Here is a 23,942-nt window from a genome sequence, read left to right on the forward strand (position 1 = left end):
CATCTTGTGTTTCTTCCACTTTCTAATAAATAACCATAACAGTTGTTGTCTTCTACCAAGCTGCTTGCCTGTTGTCCTGTAGTCCATCCCAGCCTTGTGCAGGTCTACAGTTTTGTCGCTGGTGTCCTTAGACAGCTCGTTGGTCTTGGCTATGGCGGACAGGTTGGAGTGTGATTGATTGAGTGTGTGAACAGGTGTCTTTTATACAGGTAACAAGTTCAAACAGGTGCAATTAATACAGGTGAAGAGTGCCATCGGGCTGCTCCCCTGTTGGTTTGCTGTGCTGTCCGGTGGCTACGGGGGCTGCCTTTCCTGGCCCCCGTGCCCTTCCGCTGCCCCTCTTCTCCCGGCTCCCCCGGGGCCCTGCGTCCTGGACCCACTTCCATCGTCGCTCGCAGCCGGCCACGTGGCTTCTGATGTGCCGGAGTGGTCCATGTCATATGGTAAGGTTCTGTACTCTTGTCTTGGCCCAACACACCAGCCACAGTAGTGATCGGATATTTAGCTGTGATCTGGGTCTCTGTGTGTGGATGGTCGCGTGTTTGTGGCCGTCACCACAATTCGGTTTTTGGGTGCTCTTAAGAGAATTAACACTATGGTGTTCTAGATTAGGGTATGGATGCTCACTAATTAGACAACAGACTGTTGCTGTCACTGTTTGTTCATGTGTGGTTGTTTGTCATGGTATGTTGTATGGTTGGGGCCCCGTCTCCTCGGTGTCTCAGGTCACAGTTATTGTCTTCACCACTTGTCTCTCGTTCTTGTCTGTCTTCGTGTTGTTTTGGTGGTCGGCCCTTCCTGATAGAAGCTGTTGGTTGGCTTTGAGTAGGAAATACTTATTTGCAGCAGTAACATATAAATAAATTATTTAAAAAAATCATACATTGTGATTTCCGGATTTTTTTTTTTTAGATTATGTCTCTCACAGTGGACATGCACCTAAGATGAAAATTTCAGACCCCTCCATGATTTCTAAATGGGAGAACTTGCAAAACCGCAGGGTGTTCAAATACTTATTTTCCTCACTGTTCAAATACTTATTTTCCTCACTGTGTATATATATATATATATATATATATATATATATATATATATACGAGGGCTGTCAATAAAGTAACGGTCCTTTTTATTTTTTTCAAAAACTATATGGATTTCATTCATATGTTTTTATGTCAGACATGCTTGAACCCTCGTGCGCATGCGTGAGTTTTTCCACGCCTGTCGGTGACGTCATTCGCCTGTGAGCACTCCTTGTGGGAGGAGTCATCCAGCCCCTCGTCGGAATTCCTTTGTCTGAGAAGTTGCTGAGAGACTGGCGCGTTGTTTGATCAAAATTTTTTCTAAACCTGTGAGACACATCGAAGTGGACATGGTTCGAAAAATTAAGCTGGTTTTCAGTGAAAATTTTAACGGCTGATGAGAGATTTTGAGGTGATACTGTCGCTTTAAGGACTTTTCACGGTGCGAGACGTCGTGCAGCGCTCTCAGGCGGCGTCATCAGCCTGTTCAAGCTGAAAACCTCCACATTTCAGGCTCTATTGATCCAGGACGTCGTGAGAGAACAGAGAAGTTTCAGAAGAAGTCGGTTTCAGCATTTTATCCGGATATTCCACTGTTAAAGGAGATTTTTTTAATGAAAGACGTGCGGACGGGTCCGTGCGGACGGGTCCGCGCGTCGGGACGCAGCCGACGCGGTGCGGCGGCACAGGAAAAACACCTCTGTTGAAAGCCTTAAGGACAAGTTGGAACATGTCCTGCCTGTTAAACAATTTCTCATATACTCACTCCACTGAAAGCCATCAAAAGCCGCCTGGATTTTACAAATGGTTATCAACACAGAGGTGTTTTTCCTGTGCCGCCGCACCGTGTCGGCTGCGTCCCGACGCGCGGATCCGTCCGCACGTCTTTCATTAAAAAAATCTCCTTTAACAGTGGAATATCCGGATAAAATGCTGAAACCGACTTCTTCTGAAACTTCTCTGTTCTCTCACGACGTCCTGGATCAATAGAGCCTGAAATGTGGAGGTTTTCAGCTTGAACAGGCTGATGACGCCGCCTGAGAGCGCTGCACGACGTCTCGCACCGTGAAAAGTCCTTAAAGCGACAGTATCACCTCAAAATCTCTCATCAGCCGTTAAAATTTTCACTGAAAACCAGCTTAATTTTTCGAACCGTGTCCACTTCGATGTGTCTCACAGGTTTAGAAAAAATTTTGATCAAACAACGCGCCAGTCTCTCAGCAACTTCTCAGACAAAGGAATTCCGACGAGGGGCTGGACGACTCCTCCCACAAGGAGTGCTCACAGGCGAATGACGTCACCGACAGGCGTGGAAAAACTCACGCATGCGCACGAGGGTTCAAGCATGTCTGAAGTAAAAACATATGAATGAAATCCATATAGTTTTTGAAAAAAATAAAAAGGACCGTTACTTTATTGACAGCCCTCGTATATATACATACATACGCACGTATGTGTGTGCGTGTGTGTGTATATATACATACATATTCTATTTCTGCCTCATTTCTTATGTCTTGTACTGTTACAAGTATTATTATCATTGCTTATCCTTGCACACGCTGTAACATTTTCCTCTACTTGCACCCACCTTGTGTGTTTTCTTAAGAGCTGACGTAACGTGAATTTCTCCTCTGTGAGACCGCTTAATTTCTGCGTTGAGCACAGGATGCAGAAAAAAATTAAACATGTTTAATTTTGGTGTCCAATTCGCTTCATCGTTTGTGTCCCTCGCGCTGTTGTGGCGTTGAGCTACATTGTCTCCGCACTGAGTTGCTTCAGCCCCCTTTCACACCGGGGCTGCTTCGAGTTGCGTCTTGCAGCGTCATGACGAAGCAGGAATGTCTGCATCAAGTGTGCGCAGCACGGGGGAGGGAGGAGGTGAGAACGCAGCCTGCAGGTTCTCTGCACAGAGGAATCAGAGTGCACAGTTTGGCTACAGCCAGAATGTGCACTCTGATTTCTCTTCTAGTTTATATTTGTTCTTGTGCTGAGCTGCAGGTCTGTGCTCTGAGTTCTGTTATAGTTTATCTTCCCTCCTTTGACCGCGATATGCGCGTGCATGTGTGCGCGAACGAACCGTCCATGAGTAAATGTGGAGATGTCTGGAGTTATACTTGATGTGGACATATCCTGTCTCTGGCAATCAGTTTCTGAGCAGGACTTATGTCCTTTTTTGTCCTTTATTTAACACTGATGAGAGAGTTTGAGAGGAGAGCGAGGAACTGCAGCAGCCAGACAGTTTTTTTTCTTTTAATTGTTCATATGTGCGCATGCGACCGAATCGTCTGTGAGTGGACTGGAGATATCCGGAATTTTTACTGGATGTGGACATGTCCTGTCTCTCGCAATCAGTCTGTGAGCAGGACTTTTATGGACTTTATTTAAACACATTTGTGACAGAAGATCGAGGAGCTGCAGCTGCAGCAGCTGCAATCAGCAGCATTTTTTTTCTGTGCTCTTTTTGAGCGTGTAGTTTCACTGCATTGTGTACATGGTATAAAAACAATCCTGTGTGATTTATACTGCGAGAACAATGGAACACAGCAAGAATCATAAACTGGCATCGGGTAACGTATTGTGATGTGTGCCTGAAAAGTGATGCTGCTGTTTTTTTTTATTTTCTGTGATTAAAGTACATGCTATGCATGTTTGAATGTAAAACTCGTCTCCTTTTATTGCTTCCGACTCAGTTTCCATAAAGTTCTCTCACTCTCCCCTCATGCGCAAGGTTTCTCTCTCTCTCTCTCTCTCTCTGTGTACAATGTGAGTGCCGTTCATGTACCATGTTTTTGAGAACGGAGTACATTTCCACGCTGTCAAAAAAAGAAAAGTAGGCAGGAGTAGACAGAAAAAGCGGTGAGGGCTACATACGTGGCAGTAAGCAACTGAAAGCAAGACTAGGAATGCAACCACACACAAACACACATTAGCCTACACAGGGACTACGCCAAAAGCTGCACAATTTTCCAAAGTACGCATCGCAACGCAACTGTATGCAAGCACGGTGTGAAAGGGGCTTAAACAGTTGACTCAAGGTACCAATATTAAACTTAAGTCATTCATGGCAACAGCAACATGAGACTTATCTAAATTGACTAAACCAATTGAGTTACAAAAACACAATAAATAACACTAACAACACTGTTAAACTAACATAGACCACAACAACACCATTTAAAACCTCAAAACCACAAACTCCCATGGCTCATTGCAGCACAACATCCATTGTTTATTGGTTAGCTAAAATTGATAATTTCTCCAAAAATTTTCCTATCAACTTTCTGTTTTTGCAGCATTCATCCTTGACCCAAAATACATAAGCATGCCAAATGGCAAATGTCAGTTTTTGCGTGATCGCAGCCCCCTCCCACACACACACACACACACACACACACACACACACACACACACACACACACACACACACACACACACACACACACACACACACACACACACACACACACACACACACAGAGAGAGAGACCATGTGGCTATTATAATATAGATTTAGTGATAATGTTCATTAACTTTATTGGATTTTGTGTGTAATGCTATGGGATTGTGGAAGAAAACTCGACTCTCACTTTTTTCGTCGTCCCACCGCTGCTTCTGTAATGAAATTAGTAATGTCTTAGTGGTGCAGTTTTTCTTTATTTTAATATTTCTAAGCATACCCTTAGTGATAATGTCTGTCATTAATTTTATTGGATTTTGTGTGTGCGGCTGCGGGATCATGGAAGAAAACTCAGCCAGTTTTCACTTTTTCGTCCCACTGCTGCTTCTGTAACAAAATGAGTAATGTCTTAGTGGCCCAGCTTTTTTATTTTCAAATTTCTAGTCATACCCATGGTGTAATGGCAGAAAAAAACGGTTAAAAACAGAGGAAAGATGAGCTGAGATGGCTTGTTTACACAGCCAAATGTGTTTTGACTGGTTAAACTTGACCTTCAGCTGTGCATGGCACCACCCTGCACGTGACCTGTGACATCTCGTGCAAAGCCTGTACAGCCCACAAACATTCTGTAACATTCTGTACACCATTTGATAGGTGGTTACAAATTAACAAGACAGATAAGCTCTATGTTACCCACTATTATCAGATTGGACTTTCACCAGCAATAAGTAAATTCACACACTATCTTTGTGGTTTAAATCACAAATACAATGCAAAGTAAAAATTGTTATTTGATGATCACTGCAGATAACAGCATTTCTCCAACTGAAATTTCAAATAAGCTGATCCTGGATCATGTTCAACAGGCCAAGCAAATAAAATTCATGTTATTAATCCATGAACACAGCATTCAAATACTAAAAACACTGAAGCAACATAGTTTAAAATATATTTCAGGTTTGTGTTCTTCCCTTCATGTACTTAAGTACATAATCATTTTTTAAACATCTTTACCTAACTCTTAAAAGGTGAATTACGAGCTGTTGCTTCTGAAATTATCTTGAAAACACTTTTAATTTATTATTAGTGTTACTCCTTCTAACCAGGTCATTAGAATCCATAATGCAAACGACAAAATGATAAATGCAGTTACCATATTATATTAGTCAGAGAATGAATTGTTTAAAAAAAACTTGCCATGGGGGCTGTCATTTTTGGGGGGAAAACAACTGTTGTTGTCATAATCTGTGAATGTACTGTTGCTTATTCTGCTGAAGCAAGCAGAACAAATTAAAACATCTTATACATGCAAATTCAATTTAAAAATGTAATTATTGTCTTTCAGACATCATGATCATGTTTATTCTCATGTTCTCTACAGCCGCCTTTAATTTTCTTGTTGATCTTGTCTCAGTTCTCCCTTTTGTTTTCTTGGTTTTGTTTCTTTGTTCTTTTCATGCGGTTGATCTCTTAGTCTATTTCTGTCTGCCTTCTGTTTGTCTAATGGCACTCTCTTGCACCAGTCTTCACTCATCTTCACTCTGATTCTGTCTGTTTTGTGTTTATCTTACTGCATTCTCTTGCACCAGCCTTTCCTCATCTTCGTCTCTTACTTCACACCCTCTTACTTTCTCACACACCTGTATCTCATGTCCTTAATCACAGCCTGTTATTTAAGCCTTGTGTGTTCCTTGTTCTTCGCTAGTTCATTGATCTTACGCCTCGTGCCACAGCCCTCGTTCCAGCCCGTTCCTTTGCTAGTTAATCTTTGATCATCAGTTCAGCCATGTATGACCTTGCTTGTTTTTTTTTTACTTTGTTTTTGTCTCTGTTCTTATAACACTGTCTCTCTGTGCCACTGAACCCAGTTTATTTTTGACCACACCATTTGCACTGCACCTGCCTGTACTTCTGCATTGCTGACTGTCTACCTGTGTACCGAACCTTTGCCTGTTTTACAAGATGAAGCCTTTTTTTTGTAACTCCAACTCCTAAGTCCGCGAGTCTTCCTTTTGTGCCTAGCATCCTGTTTGTTTCACGTCACGTATCCTGACAGGCTGATGGCTTCAGTTCCTGTGAAGGCCTGTCTCTTTTTTTGTGCGTATTTTATAACAAATATTTGTAATAATTTGGCATGTTGGGAGGTTACTTCTCTGAACAGATCATCTAAATTGTGTATGCACCAGTATTTGCATCAACTGAAAATATTGTGTGATGTGACTTTGGATTCTGACAGTGTTAGGCAATAGTTATGTCTAGATTGAAGACATTAGGTTGAGTTAATCCATGATTTCAATTTCAATTTATTTAATTTATATAGCGCCACATGCCAACAAAGCTGCCTCAAGGTGCTTCACACAAGGTCTAACCTCACCAACCCCTAGAGCAAACACACAGGCGACAGCGGTAAGGAAAAACTCCCTCTGATGATTTGAGGAAGAAACTTCAAGCAGACCAGACTCAAAGGGGTGACCCTCTGCTTGGGCCATGCTACCAACACAATTGACAATACAAATATACAGAAAATTTTTGGGAGTCCATGTTGGTGTACAGGACGGGAGGACTGCAGAAGAAGACACTTCTGGATTGAGCCACACCTCAAACAGAGAGAAAAAAACAGAAAATACATGAACCAAAATTTGTCTGTTATTTTAGTTTTGATGTTCAAGCTTCATTTGTCCTGCCCAGGTCATAAATGGTCTAACCCATGCTCAACCTCTTTACCCACATATGGGTTGCAGACCCACACGCACACAGATGGACAGAGAGACATACTTTAGGCAATTTATGTATGGATTATTAGAAGTCAGTCCCTTCGGCTTCTCCCTTGTTTTTCACTCTGGGTGAAAATAAACAGCAAATTTGAGGTGGATCTGCATGTGATCTGTAGTGCACGGCTGGCATTATACAATCCCTGTGCACCCGACACCTACAGTCTGCACTGTATAGCCCATTAATCGCAATGGAGCACTCGCTATGCACTTTAGACAGTGTGCTGTAGATCAAGATAGGGCCCTTCACGATAAACTACCCATTTTGTTGACTTGTAACAAAGTACAGCACAACTTGACTTCAGTCTAAGTAAACTGTGGCTGACATTTTACTGAAAGATTATCTCTGTTTGAGAATATGGTCTGTATGCTGGCTTATTTAATTTGCTTGGGTTTTGTTTGTAGATGTTCATGTTGTTGAAAAACTCACCAAATCCTGCCTACACTACTCTGAAATCTGAATTTAAATGCATTATCCACCATGATGACTTTGTCAGATTTCCTTTAAAACATCCACTGGTGTTTTTATCCTGAGTTCTTACCTGAAGACAGTGGAAGTGGCCTTTCTCAGCACACACATGCAGAGGAGAGCGCCCCCACCGGTCACGAGTGTTGATTTCTGCTCCGAGTGTCAGCAGGTCCTGAATGATTAAACGCTGATTGGCAGCAACTGCGACCTGGAGCGCCGTCTAAATACGAAGAAGACTTCATCACACTTTAGATAACTCAGGGTCAGTGTTGCCAGTTCAGATCATCGGAAGCAAGCTTAAGGCTTGTTTGTAGTTGCTTATGAATAGCTCATCTACGAGGGCTGTCCGTAAAGTATAGGTCCTTTTTATTTTTTTCAAAAACTATATGGATTTCATTCATATGTTTTTACGTCAGACATGCTTGCACCCTCGTGCGCATGCGTGAGTTTTTCCACGCCTGTCAGTGACGTCATTCGCCTGTGAGCACTCCTTGTGGGAGGAGTCGTCCAGCCCCTCGTCGGAATTCCTTTGTCTGAGAAGTTGCTGAGAGACTGGCGCTTTGTTTGATCAAAATTTTTTCTAAACCTGTGAGACACATCGAAGTGGACATGGTTCGAAAAATTAAGCTGGTTTTCAGTGAAAATTTTAACAGCTGATGAGAGATTTTGAGGTGATTCTGTCGCTTTAAGGACTTTTCACGGTGCGAGACGTCGCTCAGCGCTCTCAGGCAGCGTCATCAGCCTGTTTCAAGCTTAAAACCTCCACATTTCAGGCTCTATTGATCCAGGACGTCGTGAGAGAACAGAGAAGTTTCAGAAGAAGTCGGTTTCAGCATTTTATCCGGATATTCCACTGTTAAAGGAGATTTTTTTAATGAAAGACGTGCGGACGGGTCCGCGCGTCGGGACGCAGCCGACGCGGCGCGGCGACACAGGAAAAACACCTCTGTGTTGATAACCATTTGTAAAATCCAGGCGGCTTTTGATGGCTTTCAGTGGAGTGAGTATATGAGAAATTGTTTATCAGCTGGAGATGTTCCAACTTGTCCTTAAGGCTTCCAACAGAGGTGTTTTTCCTGTGGCGGAGCGTCGCGGCGGCTGCGAGCCGACGCTGCAATCCGCCTGCACGTCTTTCATTAAAAAAATCTCCTTTAACAGTGGAATATCCGGATAAAATGCTGAAACCGACTTCTTCTGAAACTTCTCTGTTCTCTCACGATGTCCTGGATCAATAAAGCCTGAAATGTGGAGGTTTTAAGCTTGAAACAGGCTGATGACGCCACCTGAGAGCGCTGCGCGACGTCTCGCACCGTGAAAAGTCCTTAAAGCGACAGAATCACCTCAAAATCTCTCATCAGCTGTTAAAATTTTCACTGAAGACCAGCTTAATTTTTCGAACCATGTCCACTTCGATGTGTCTCACAGGTTTAGAAAAAATTTTGATCAAACAAAGCGCCAGTCTCTCAGCAACTTCTCAGACAAAGGAATTCCGACGAGGGGCTGGACGACTCCTCCCACAAGGAGTGCTCACAGGCGAATGACGTCACCGACAGGCGTGGAAAAACTCACGCATGCGCACGAGGGTTCAAGCATGTCTGACGTAAAAACATATGAATGAAATCCATATAGTTTTAGAAAAAAATAAAAAGGACCTATACTTTACGGACAGCCCTCGTATTTAGTCATATTTATTTAAATTTTGTTGCTGCTCTTACTAAAATGACTTTTTTCTTGATGTAAGGCACTCTGAGCTGTATGCTACCAAGGAGGGAATACCGTCACCAACTTGATAACAGTACAATAATCACAGAAATATGCAGGGTTTTACACGAGTTAGAGAGTAACGCAAGACACAAGGACTCAATACAGGTAATTACATGGAAAAGTATGTTATGTGCCGACGCGGGTTGAGGAGCGGACCTGCGTCTGACTGAACCCAGCGCTAATTAACCAGAAAGCGGCTCCAGGAAAAAACAAAATTTATTTTCCCCCTTTTGTGCAATACTCAGTGTACAAACAAAAAGTGCGTTTATCTGGCGGAGTGAAGGACGGCGCGCTCTCCAGCGCCCAAAAGGATCAAAGCCCAGCGCTTCTGGACTCACGTTCACCGCCAAACACCCCCCAGGTGGACACGACAAACCAACTCTGCGAAGGATAGAAAAGGTGAGGTAAGTCAACAGCTACAACTAATATCCTTCAAAGGCACACACTATCAGCAACACATTCAGGTCTGAATTTAAGCTTTATGTAAATGAGCAGCTTCTCACAACAGGTGGAGGATCATCTGTCCGCACGCCACGGCCATGAGAAGCGAGCTGCACAATTCTCATCAATGTTCAAATATACTGCGTAACAAAATACCAAATTACCGTTAACACTTATTCAGACAATCAATCACCTCTGATGTGTGCTGACAGCATGTGTCCCTCACCCGTCCTCCTTCACAGGCACGATGTGTCAAACCCAGGCGCGGTCCTCAGCGTCTCACAAACGAACATCACAAGGTTGAGTCCCCGGCAATTCTGCCCGAACCACACATGGCTCAAATGCAGAACGCCATCTCACTATCTGCTTCAGCTGAAAGTCTTCAAGGTTGCACGTGAGCATCGTCCACAGGTGCTGCACATCACGCTGATGAGGGTGAAGGACTCTTCTGCCAGCACCTTCTCCACAGACAAAAACCAGTTTGCATACCACCTGGAGAGCAAAGAAAAGAAAAGAACACCAAAATGTCCAGCCAAACCCCCCCAACACACAACAAAGTACTTGGTATTCTCTCACAATTAATGATGTCGCATTTTTTAATGAGTATGTGATTATATCAATATTAACTAGCACATTGCCCATGGTGCTCTAGATTGGGTGGATATAAAATTGGTAGATGACATTTTTCAAGGGTGGTATACATCCTTGACCCAAAATACAGACGCATATCAGCAAATGTCAGCTCTCCCCAGATTCTCCATAATCAAAGCCATACACATGCATGCACACACGGATACACACACACAGAGGCCACTTGGCTATTATAATATAGTTGATGATGATACCTGTCCATTGTAATCTTTCACATCCAGTGTGCCACTTTTTGCCATTTCTCCAGCAAGCACATAAGACAAAGCTCTTCTTCCTTGTGCTACTGCTATGTGCAGATATCTGACAGGTGAGAAAAGTACATGAGAGAGTGCTACGAGAAGATGCCCGCATTTAATCACTTCCAAATAAAATGAAAACATACGTGTCACCATCTGCATCCTGCATACTGAAGAGCTCAGGAGGAACTCCTTCGACTCTCTTCTCCTCCTGATGTACTTGCCATTGGAATAAACTCATTCCACCCACACTCTGAGCCACATTCCCCCACACACCTGGATGTTGTGCATACTGAGGGGTAATGTGCCCATTTTCAGGAGACATAGTCACAGTGGGGCTTGCAGGTGTTGGAGTGTTGATCATCTGAGGAGGACTGAGCTCACTCCTGAAGATGTCTCTTTGTGCATATGGAAATTTGGACACAGAGTTGTCGTAGTCTGGTGAGTAGTTCCATTTCTAAAAGACATGATCACCAGTCACACCTTAAAATAGTTTGCATAACTCAGCCCTACATGAGTTTTAAATCTCTTGCTCCTTCCTCATACTGAAGGAAGTAAAAAAATATATATATTTCATGTCTCTAAACGGACATCTAAATAAAATGTCAATTCAACAACTTTGCAAGTTCATGCACACTTTTCCACATGGCTACAAACTAGATGTTTTGGTGAAAATTTATGAATTAAATCAATTTCTCTCCAGAGTTTTTTCTTTTGTTTTTCTCCCTTGTAAGCCTATGTGAGAGCATGCTTATTTAGTGGACTGGCTAAACGTGAAAAACAGGCATTTTAAAGTTAATTACAAGTGGCTACAACATACATGTTAATTCAAATAATACACAGCAGATAAAATGGCTACAAGACAAAAAATGGTTTAAAAATCACAACAGCTATTCTTCTGAAAGGACACAACTGGAGCTGAAAAAAAAAAATACAGGATGAAAAAATTAAAAACTACGCAGCTAACAACAAACAACAGTCAGGACAGTGACTGTTAAACTGTCCTCCTTCCAATTCAAAACTTCACCAGGTTCTGCTTTTTGGATGAGCTTGTTTGGCAAGTAACCATGCTAACATATCAAAGAAGGCAGAATATATATATATATATATATATATATCTTATTTTTAACACACTTACTGTGATATTACAAACTGAAGGCCACAAGGCAAACGTTCTGTGGACATGTAACAGGGAACAATATTATAGAGCTCAATGACCAGGCAAACAGAAAGAACAACTACGAAACTATCATCTACTTTAATTAACTGTTCTACATTGATCTTTATCCATTATTGAACTTAAACATAGCTACATTTCTGTCATAAGACTAAAAAGCATTCTTAGTCTATTATGACAGAAATGCTACATGCCACATTTTTGACTCAATCACTTTAACTTATACTTGCTTTCACAGTAAGTGCGTCACTTAAAACAAGTACCTCAGCTTTTTTAAAACACTGTAGCAAACGCTGAAGGGATCAGGAAGCATTATAGGACTGGATCTCTCAGACAGTGGTGGTGGTGAGAAACCGAGGAAGAAAGCAGGATTTTGAGTAACAACTGTTACTGTTGAGGAACCCAGCAGTTGGAGAAGGCCAAGGAGATGTCCATCTGTCACCTGGCTTCAAAATATAGATGTTACTTTCAAGAGTTTGGGATGGACCATTTTTTTTGCCTGGGTGGTTGGCATCCAGGAGCCAAGGCAGTTCCCTGGTTTGGTGATGTGGTGAGATGTACCATCAGTGTATTCTCTCAGACCTGTCAAGTACGTGTAACAGATGTTAGTGTAGAAATACCTGCTCATTCTGGTGTTGTATCATGAGTAGTTCTTGCACAGTGCTCTTCCTGTGCATATCTTGCATGTATCCTGGTGGCTCAGGATCTGTGATAAACAGTCCTGTAAAAATACAAGACTGCCATTAGGTTGATGCTATGACACAGACAAAAACGTTAATTGTTGGCAAGCAGCTCCAGATGTTTAATTCAATTTGGATCATTCCATTCAAATTTGTGGAAGACAAAATATCACAAATTCCTCTGTCTTTAGATAGTAAAGAGTCCTTTTTGATCCAGAACATAATTCTACCTTCAGCCTCAGTCACACAGAGATAATACTTTCGGCCATTTGGGAGAGTCAGGTTGCAGCCACCTCAAGAATACAGTCGCTGATGTTTTGGCAAAAACTAATGTTGTAGTCACATGTATAAAATTGTTTTGCGATGGTTGCAAAGGATACTGTGGCACAACATGTACATAATGGCACCATTATTGTTGGCAGTGGTGGGCACAGTTCCGATAATCCGATAACCGATAATTATCGAGTATAATGTTTTCATTATCGGATTATCTTTTCAGATAACTTTAAAAAACATTATCGGACTAATTGTCTTCCAATAAATTTTTGTCTGATAATTTTTAGACTGTTAACGTGGTAAACAAAGCTGAACAGCTACAAATATTAATGAAACATAAAATCAGTTGAGCACCTACCTGTTAAATGTTTCATAGCAGATGTGTAGTTCTACCCTCTGCAAACAGAGGAGAGCTGCTTCTAGAAGAAACCACTCTATCCTCTGCAATCAAAGGAGACTTGGCCACAAAAAACTCATTTTGTTGTGAAAGTGTAGGGACACGGACCCACAACAGGGGGCGTAAATGAACGGACAATGGAATAAGCCAAAATACAATTTAATGTTGTGAATGTGCACAACAGAACAACGGACAACACAATTTAGAACAGCAGTCAATAATTCAAGGTGACGTGTGGGCAGGCTTGAGGATAGAAGACGCCTGTCCAGAGAAGAGCCGGATCCCACACGCTTTCCACTGCCAGCGGATCTGGAGCACCCCGGAGCCACCAAGCGCTGAGTCCCCAGGTGGCCACTGCCTCCGGCTGTCAGATCTGGTACTGCTGGCAGGAAGAACAGACAGGTGATGGTGGGTGCGTGAACACCCAACAAACAGTCAGAAGAGGGTGGGAAACACCTCCACGTCTTAATCACAATATTCCAGAATTAAGTGCAGATCCTGTTGGTATACTTAGTAGTCCCCAACCGAGGAGCGGAGTACGCCAACTCCCCAACACACGACTACTCCTTACGTACAAACAGGTTCGTCTGCAAAAGTAATGTTACACACAGAAGCAAAGACGTTACTACTGTTGTGTTTACTCAGGCTGAGCGGTTTACCTGACAGGTAGACGATTTCTCGGCAGCGAGGTGAAGATGCTGCCCGGCTTTTATGCTGAAGTGGTTTGAGGTGAAGATGAGTGACAGCTGGTGCTGTTGATAAGTGACTGCTGTCACTCCCGGTTGCTCCGGCGCCCTCTCGTGCCTGAAGCCCGCATTTCAGGCAGGGCGCCCTCTGGTGGTGGGCCAGCAGTACCTCCTCTTCAGCAGCCCACACAACACATTTCTTTTGACCTTAGTAGAGAAGCTTGAATCTTTGACTGGACTGGGTTGCTTGTCAGTTGTCAGTCGAAGATTCAAGCTTCTCTACTATGGAAACCACCTGGACAACTGAGAGCCTAAACAGAAACATTTCTTTTGACCCCATACTGATACGCGGGCAATATCATCATGTCATCCAGAGGCATACATTTTTAACTTATTGTTCAAATTTTAACCAAACTAATTTCGGACAAGTTATTTAAATTAATGTCACGTCTGAAGTTTTATACAAAAAATATCAGATATATGTTTTAGTTTTAATGTAATGCGCTACTTTTTAAGGTTTTAGTGTGGACATGGTGTGCCAAGTGCATTATGGGTAGGATAGGGTAAGCTCAGTACGTTCACGACAGGAGAAATGCATTTCAGACAATCTGATCAGGCTCCACGGACAACAGCATTAAACTCTAGTGCCTAAAATTCTCGTAAATATATTCTCTGGGTTTATAGACGTTGTTACTGTGTTTGCGTTTATTAAATTCCACGCATCTTAAATGTAGCAGACACGGATTATCTGGAATTTTGTTTTGGCAAGTTTTCACAGTATCTACTGCCATGTTCATGGCAGTATTTGCCCTGAAGCTGGGCAGACGCTGTATGATATTTTCAATCACTGTACTCGGTTCCAGCTCAAACTGGACGACAGATCCACACGGTGTAAAAGTTCAGAGTGTCCGATTTATGTTCTCACACACATTGTACGTTCAAAAACCACACGTCGGACTCGTGTTTCCAGAAGCAAAACGTAAACAGAAGCTTTTTTTAAAATTGAATTTACATTTCTTATTTTTTACAAAAACTCTTGATGGGAGACATAAAAGTTAAAAAAAAAACATTACAAGACAGGTCTGCGGTGTTTGCACAGGCACAGTGCGAGAGGTTGGATGCTTGTAGTGCTTCAGCAGCGGGATACCCTCACAACGGCCAACTAGAACCAGCGTCTGTCAGCAAGTTCCTGACCTCCGCTACGCCATTAGTGATGTCATCTCATGAATAATTGTATGCCGCGCTCTGACTGGCTAGCTGTTGGAAGTAAACTGTAACGCTATTTGTCAGTGGGAACTGATCCAACATAACTTTCTGGCACCAAGCATGCCAAAATACAGGTAAATGATGGACAGAAAGGCTAATCTGTGATTGGCTATTGCAATCTGAGTGGAGAACATATATACATATATATATATATATATATATATATATATATATATATATATACATATATATATATATATATATATATATATATATATATATATATATATATATATATATATATATATATATATATATATATATATATATATATATATATATATATGTACGAGGTCTGTCCATAAAGTATCGTACCTTTTTATTTTTTTTTAAACTATATGGATTTGATTCATATGTTTTCATGTCAGACAAGCTTGAACCCTCGTGCGCATACGTGAGTTTTTCCACGCCTGTCGGTGACGTCATTCGCCTGTGAGCACGCCTTGTGGAAGGAGTGGTCCCGCCCCGTCGTCGGATTTTCATTGTCTGGAAATGGCGGAATGATTTGGGGTTTTTTTCCATCAAAATTTTTTCAGAAGCTGTTAGAGACTGGCACCTGGAAACCATTCGAAAAATTTATCTGGCTTTCGGTGAAAATTTTACGGGCTTCACAGAGAATAAGGTCTGTTAGTACAGCTTTAAGGATCCCTTTAAGGACGCTCGGCGCGCCGCGCTCCGAGCTGCGACGATGCGGCACAAACCACCGGACCATTTCTAAACGGATGGCTCTGTGGATACGAGACTGTTGTGTGCACTTTCTCTGGTTATCACAAGAGCTGGACATCAGCCATTTTCCGGCAGATTTCACTTTTAACAAGAGATTTTGTCATGGAAAGCCGCGCGGAGGCTTCGCGCGTCATGACCGATTCGCTTTGGAAGCGAGACAAAGCAACACCTCCGTTTCGGCGTGCCAGAGGACAAGTTCGGACATGCCTATCTCGGCTTTCAATGATTACCAGTCGAGTGAGTTATAAGAGAAATTGTGGAGAGCTGGGCATGTCTGAACTTGTCCACTGGCACACCGAAACGGAGGTGTTCCTTTGTCTCACTTCCAAAGCGAATCGGTCGTGACGTGTGAAGCCTCTGCGCGGTTATCCACGACAAAATCTCTTGTTAAAAGTGAAATCTGCCAGAAAATGGTTGATGTCCAGCTCTTGTGATAACCAGAGAAAGAGCACACGACGGTCCCAGCTCCACACAGCTATCCGTTTAGAAATAATCCGGTGGTTCATGCCTGTCATCGCAGCTTGGAGCGCGGCGCACCGAGCGCCATTGTGGGCCATCCTTAAAGCTGTAGTAATAGTCCTTATTCTCTGTGAAGCCCGTAAAATTTTCACCGAAAGCCAGATAAATTTTTCGAATGGTTTCCAGGTGCCTGTCTCTAACAGCTTCTGAAAAAATTCTGATGGAAAAAAAACCCAAATCATTCCGCCATTTCCAGAAAATGAAAATCCGACGACGAGGCGGGACCACTCCTTCCACAAGGCGTGCTCACAGGTGAATGACGTCACCGACAGGCATGGAAAAACTCACGCATGCGCACAAGGGTTCAAGCTTGTCTGACGTGAAAACATATGAATCAAATCCATATAGTTTAAAAAAAAATAAAAATCAGGCATCATTACTGGAGAAGACCAAGAAGTTTCACTGGGCAATAGCTAGGCGGTTACTTTTTACTTTCACGAGGTGGACATGGACCACTTATCTCTCTTTGTGCCTGTAATCTAGAACCCAAGGCGGTTCTGCAGTGTGGTAGATGTGGCAATGTGCAGCACCAGCACATGATCTGAGATCTGGCACTAAATTAGGACATTGTGGAAACCTTGGGATAGTTTGGATTCAGGCATGTATATCCTACAATAAAAATCTCTAATCTAAGTGAACACAAGCCATGGGAGTATAGCTCTTTATGATGTCATAAACTAAGGAAGCTAAATAAATGATCAAAGGAAAACGTGTCTCACAATGTTTTAAAAAAATTGAAATAGAAAGTAAAAATTCAGATGAATACCAACATGTAACAGAATATTTTCTGAACACAAACATTTAACCCACAATACCGCTGATGTCTTTTCAGATTATTTAAACAATCAGACAAAAACACAGGTGAGCTCACACAACCTCTGCCACTCCTCTTGATGATCACAATGCACTCTTCCTGCCTTCAGGGAAAAACACTGTCAACAGCACAATGCTAGATTATGTTCATCAAATCATAAACATGTAGCCTTATAGCCCGAGGGACAGATAAATTTCATCAGTGCTGATAAATGATTGTGAAAGAGTCCGTAATAACATCTAATGTCCTTAAAGACTGAGCCTTATAGTCATAATGAAGGTTCATTAGTTACACCTGCAGGTAGATACTCAACGTCTTATTTAGGGTGAAAGAAAACAAATACAGATAAAAACATTTTGAAATATGAATAAAGATTCTCTATATTTAATACACAGACTGGGGAAGGACACATAGTTGGGTTTTTTGGAATTCTTTGGTCTTGTTTTTATCATTCTTCACTGATATCTGATTGAAATTTTGATGAATGTATAAAGAACAGTATACATTATGTTGGGTCTCAGTTCAGATAAGCAGCTAATGGCTAATTAGCAACTTTTAATAACTTTTAATTAGCAGCTAATGGCTAATTAGCAACTTTTTCAGCTAACTTTGGCAATCATGAGCAGACCAACTATCTCCCACTTAAATTGAGTTCTAACCTTAAGTCTGCTAACTTATTTTTTAAAAAATAAAGTTGAAGGTCAAAAAAGGTTTGTAAATGCTAACATCATACATTGGTTTCTGTTGGAGTGTATACACTAGGGTTGCCAACTCTCTGAAAAATAAATAAGGGACACCTCACTGGCAGGGCTGACCGGCCCATGGAAATATAGACTGGAATGGACGTGTGCGCCTCTATCTATTAGCGTCACTCAGGACAGGAAGGCGCCATTACTAACGGTGGAAATGTGCAGCTCATCAATAATAAACTGACTGCTTTTTTTTGCACTAGTGTCACTATTTCTTAATGGATTTTAATAAATGTAGGCTTGTTTCAAAGCCCTTTAATTGCTCTTTCTAATGGACCCATACATGTCTAGGTAGAAAAAAATGTTTTATGTAAAGTGTGGAAATTTGAGGAAAATATTCCATTCTGTTCATTTACTGTGATTTTTTTTTTCCTGTCATCATAATTCTCGATAGATTTTTATAAATGACACTTGTAAGTTGTATTCATGCTAATTAAAAGGTCTAACGAACCCATACATGTCTGGATAAAAAATCCTTATGTATTAAAATATTAATCTGAAGTATGTCTTGCCATTGTGCTCATTTACCTTGCTGCTTTTTCCACTGTAATATTACTGCTAGTGTTTTAATGACAACATATATATGATTTTTACTAACATTTTATTACAAGTAGATATAAAGCCATTCAGAATTTGACTTTTGACCCTCAGTCAGGGTAAAAAGTACCTCCTCCATCCCCTCCAACCACACTGTTACAATTTAAATCACTCCTGTGACCACCATGTACATATCATATTAAACAACAGCTGCAAGTATATATATAGACAAATATATTTAAACATTTTTGTTTCCGCATGTGAACGCAGCTTAATGAAAAGAACTTATGGCGTTGAGTTATAGTCTCAGTATATTGACATTAAATTGCGGCATAACGACTTTAAAATAGACATTTGTTTTACATAATTACATTAAGGCTCTTGTACAGTTCATTTTAGTATTGGAGAATTTGTTTTTGTGGTTCGTGCAGTTGATGGTGAAGCACTGGCTGCCTTTTTTCTCCTCATATCGCTTCTGTTTAACAGGATCAAGGTCTCTCTCCACGCCGCTAGTCACGTGACGTCCATTCCAGGTCTCTATTTCCATGGACCGGCCAACATTTGACTATTGACTTGACCCTGAATTTAAGTAGATGCACACGCATTTGTTATGATATGAACATGCGGAAAACAAATTATTATTTAGCAATTTATTTTTAGTGCAAAATAAATTTTCACTCACAATTTCAATATGAGCATCCTGTCCTGCTTCAAAATATAAAACAAATTTCTTTAAAAATAAATCTCTCTGTCGTGTTATTGCTTAACTTAAAAGTGTATAAATTAACAAAAAAAAAATATCATCCAAAACAATGTAACAGTGAAAGTCTGAAAAAGCCATTTTCCTTTTCCCATTTGCCCATGTGTTTTTGCTTTCTTTTTTGTTTTGTTTTTTTCGAAGAGGAGTAACGACGTTACAGACATTGCTGTTCGTAGGCGTGTCTGCGGTGCCAGTGTCGGTATCAGCCATGCTGCTTTGTTATGATTCTCATCCAGGATCTTCTTGCGAACAGATGTCCCTCAACCAATGAGATAAGAGTGATTCTGTATCGTCAAGTCGTGTCTGTCAGCTCATTGGTGAAGAACAGGAGAGAGGCTGGGATCATATTTACCGTAAGTTTCCATATAAAGCGCCAGACTTTTTGATTCTCACAAAAATACGGGACAAACTGCGTCCCGTTTCAGGTCAATACGGAACGCACACTTTTATTTCCAAATAAGGGACGATTCCGTTTTTCAAGGGACGGTTGGCAACCCTACTATACACTAATCCAGTAAATTAAACTGACATGTCATGTGAAGGCAACAAGCATCACTTTGAGGAGATGGAAGAATAGGAGATCAAGCCAGAGTAAATTAATCAGTTTGATTATTACCATTATGTTCCATGTTTACTTTGTTATTACTTTGATACATTCTGTACTGACAAAGTGGAGCTCAAAGAGTGCATGAGGTGTGCCCTCCTCCCTGGGAGATATGACTCAAAATAATATAAGCATTTTATTGACTGTTTAAAATATTGTGACTGATCATTAGGCAGAACCTGCTCTATTTGTTCTCAATTTATCATGTTCACCAAGAATTTCATAAGATGACCTGTGTAACTTTTAAAAGTAGGTTGCCACAACCGATATGCAAACTCATCTGAGGTGTTCATAAGAGGCACCTACACACCAAGTTTAGTGGGCCTGCTGTCATATGTTCTCAAGTTATTGCATTCACATGCAGAGTGACAGACAGACAGATGGATGGAAAACCAATCGCCATATGCCACCCCCCAGAGGAGTGCATAATGAACTGTATATTGAATGGAAGCTACTGTTTAAATTTATTTCTTTATTTAATTGTTCATCTACATCTTCATCACCATCTGATCTCGTGTTAAAGCTTTTTTTTTGCAGTGAAATTTACATAAAAACAATGTAAAATCACCACAGAAAAGTATTGTAAACCCAAAAACACATATTTTTGTTTCAATCACAGTGGACTTTTGTAAACTATTAAACAGAATGTTTTTGTTAGATGTACAACAACAATATGTGTTTCTAATCAAATGTATTTGTTGAAACTACAACTATTTGTAACAAAAACTGAGAAATACTGTAATACTCATTACAAAACAATTGTGGTAAATTGACATGCAAACATTGTAAAACCTATAGTTTTAGTCAGTTGTTTTTCAAAATACAAGAATTATATGTAAGTTACTTTACAAGTTTATGCTGTAGCCTAACTTTAACATGATTGATGAAACGATGCAAATTCGGGTAGGCCTATAGGCTACAGGTAGGCTATTTGCAGCTTGTAGAGGCTAGGGAGTAGGCCTATAAGAAATTATTATCGCTAGTCTAAGTACTTCTGTTCAGTCATAAGCCTTGCATGCTTTGTTTCTTTTAATTTTAATGCGATACGATACTCTGACTAGGCTCTCTTTTTTGTAGATTTAACAGTTTTTTAATGTGAGTCAGCTGTGGTTCATTCACTGTAAATCCATTTGCATATTATGTCTGTAAAGTTATCTACTGTGCTGCTGTATTTTTTTTTACAGGAATTCCCTGGTAACCACAGCTGCCAGCGTTTTCCTGTAAAAACAAGTTTTGTTTTGTTTTTTAGTGTATGATAAGACGTGGTGTCACAAAGTGCAGCAGCAGCACTTCACGACCATCGCGCTTCAAAAATAGGCAATGATGCTTTCCTGTATCATGTCAAAAATGAGGGAAGGCAGTTGCAGAGCTAACAAAGAGGCATTGAATGACAGGTGAGAGTGTGTTTCTTTCATTTCCTTAATGGTACGAGTAAGTTCATCAGAGTACGTTCCGCATTCCTCTGCTTCATTCCTTCTGTTGTTCGCCCACTCACATGGAAACACAGACACCCTGAGGCTTTCATGACAAGCTGTACATGAGTTTGTAGAATGATTATGCTTGATTTGTGGTTTATCCAGGACAATATTTAGTGTTGGTAGCAGGACCGGGATTACTGGTCTTCTATTTGTTTGGAATTTTGTAAGAATCGAAACCGACTCATCTTTTAAAAATGCCAGTTTTATTTACATTAATTTTTTGTCTTCCACTTGATTACACTCAGTCTCAGATTTTTGGAAATTTATTAAAAATAAAAAACTAAGAAATCACGTGTATATAAGTATTCACAGCCTTTGCCATGAAGCTCAAAATTTAACATTTACATCCTGTTTCCACTGATCATCCTTGAGATGTTTCTACAGCTTAACTGGAGTCCATCTGGAGTAAATTCAGTTGATTGGACATGATTTGCAAAGACACACCTGTCTACATATAAGGTCCCACAGTTGACAGTGCATGTCAGAGCACAAACCAAGCATGAAGTCAAAGGAATTGTCTGTAGACCTCAGAAACAGGATTGTCTTGAGGCACAAATCTGGGAAAGGGTACAGAAACATTTGTGCTGTTTTGAAGGTCGCAATGAGCACAGTGGGCTCCATCACTCATAAATGGAAGAAGTTCTAATCCACCAGGACTCTTCCTAGAGCTGGGCACCTGGGGGAGAAGGGCCTTAGTCATGGAAGTGACTAAGAACTTGATGGTCACGCTGTCAGAATTCCAGCATTCCTCTGTGGAGAGAGGAGAAGCTTGCAGAAGGACAACCATCTCTTCAGCAAGGCACTTGACGGACTCTCAGACCATGAGAAACAAAATTCTCTGGTCTGATGACACACATATTGAACTCCAGTGAATACCAGGTGTCATGTTTGGAGCAAACCAGGCACCATCCCTACAGTGAAGCATGGTGGTGGTAGCATCATGCTGTGGGGATGTTTTTCAGCGGGAGGAAATGGGAGACTAGTCAGGATTGAGGGAAAGATGAACATAGCAATGTACAGAGATATCCTGAAAGAAAACCTGCTCCAGAGTGCTCTTGACCTCAGACTGGGGCAACAGTTCATCTTTCAGCAGCACATTGACCCTAAGCACACAGCCAAGATATCAAAAGAGAAGCTTCAGAACAACTCTGTGTCCCAGCCAGAGCCCAGACCCGAATCCAATTAAACATCTCTGTAGAGATCTGAAAATGGCTGTGCACTGACACTCCCCATCCAACTTGATGGAGCTTGAGAGGTGCTGCAAAGAGGAATGGGCAAAACTGCCCAGATAGGTGCGCCAAGCTTGTGACATCATATTCAAGAAGACTTGAGGCTGTAATTGCTGCCAAAGGTGCATCAACAAAGTATTGAACAAAGGATGTGAATAGTAATGTTAGGTTCTTTTATCACGGTGAGTGATCCCCAAAAAGAATTGGACAGGAAACATACTTCAATGTTTAGACGTTGTATTCTAAAGAGTTGTTACACTGATACAGGAATCATCTCAGTGCTGGGATCTTGAACAGGTCACATGCAAACACCTGGAACAAAGAATCCAGATTTCCACTCTCTGCTACCTTTTGTTCCTTCAGCCTAAGCCACCCCCATATGGCTGGTATCAGTGTCGATGTGAGCTGGCTTTGTCATGCTTTGAACTCTGTGCTCTGTGTTATGCCGTGTTTAGTTTTGGTTTTGATTGTTTTCTCTGTGTCAGGTTTTTCCTGCTTGGTCTTTAACTGTCCCCATCTCTCTTGTCTGTCTCTCTTGGTGCTTGGTGGTGGGCGTTGCACTCTGCTTGGGCCACACCCTGTTCTGGATCTTTCCACACACCTGTTTCTAATCTGCATCTCATCACCTGGGTGTAATTCTTTGCCAGATCGTAGCGCCTTGTGCCTTCGCTTCCAGCTCTGTGTTCCATGTTTCCAAGTCTTGCTACCACATTGTCTTTCGACCACCTGCCTGTTTGTACTGACCATGCCTTACACTTGATGTTTTTGATCTGTTTGCTATTCTTGGACTGCCTTGATATGTACCGGATCCCACTGAATTTTTCAGTAAATGCTTTTACCAAACAGAGTTACTGTGTCGAGTCCTGCAATTGTGTCCAGACGCTTCTGTCTGCCAAACCTGATAGGCTGCAAAGTGAGGTGAAGTAAGCGGCCGTCTGTTCGCGTTGCATTCAAGGTTGTTATGTAAAAATCTTGTAGTGTGTGTTTAACAGTGTTCCATCATGCTGATTGGTTTTAGCAATTAAACATATATAAAAAGATCAGATGGTTTTTATCAATTAGACACCTGTAAAAGGATCTGATAGTTTTACCAAATACAAGAATATTTTGTGCTTCAGCCATTTTGAAAAGCAGCTAGGTTAAGATCAGATAGTTACAAGGACATTTTGGATGTGCGTCAGCCATTTTGTGTTATGCATCATGGAACACTCTTACACTAATGTGCATGTGATTTCTTAGATTTTTATTTTTAATACATTTGCAAAAAATTCATAAAAACCTTTTTCATTTTGTCAT

The 23,942-nt window shown here is 41.2% G+C and overlaps 1 protein-coding gene across 1 annotated transcript in view; it reads right to left on the bottom strand.

Annotated features, from left to right (window-relative positions):
• The window catches only part of nfkbiz (nuclear factor of kappa light polypeptide gene enhancer in B-cells inhibitor, zeta), a 55,515-nt gene that overhangs the window by 29,425 nt on the left and 2,148 nt on the right, over positions 1–23,942 (bottom strand). The window contains exons 2-5 of the mRNA XM_034174915.1: positions 12,546–12,646; positions 10,895–11,205; positions 10,707–10,812; positions 7,730–7,876 (exon numbers count right to left, since the gene is read on the bottom strand). Of these exons, the coding sequence (XP_034030806.1) occupies positions 7,730–7,876; positions 10,707–10,812; positions 10,895–11,205; positions 12,546–12,646 (665 nt within the window). The remainder of the gene's footprint in view (positions 1–7,729; positions 7,877–10,706; positions 10,813–10,894; positions 11,206–12,545; positions 12,647–23,942) is intronic.

Source organism: Thalassophryne amazonica, chromosome 1 (genome assembly GCF_902500255.1).
Source record: "Thalassophryne amazonica chromosome 1, fThaAma1.1, whole genome shotgun sequence".
NCBI classification, from domain to species: Eukaryota; Metazoa; Chordata; class Actinopteri; order Batrachoidiformes; family Batrachoididae; genus Thalassophryne; species Thalassophryne amazonica.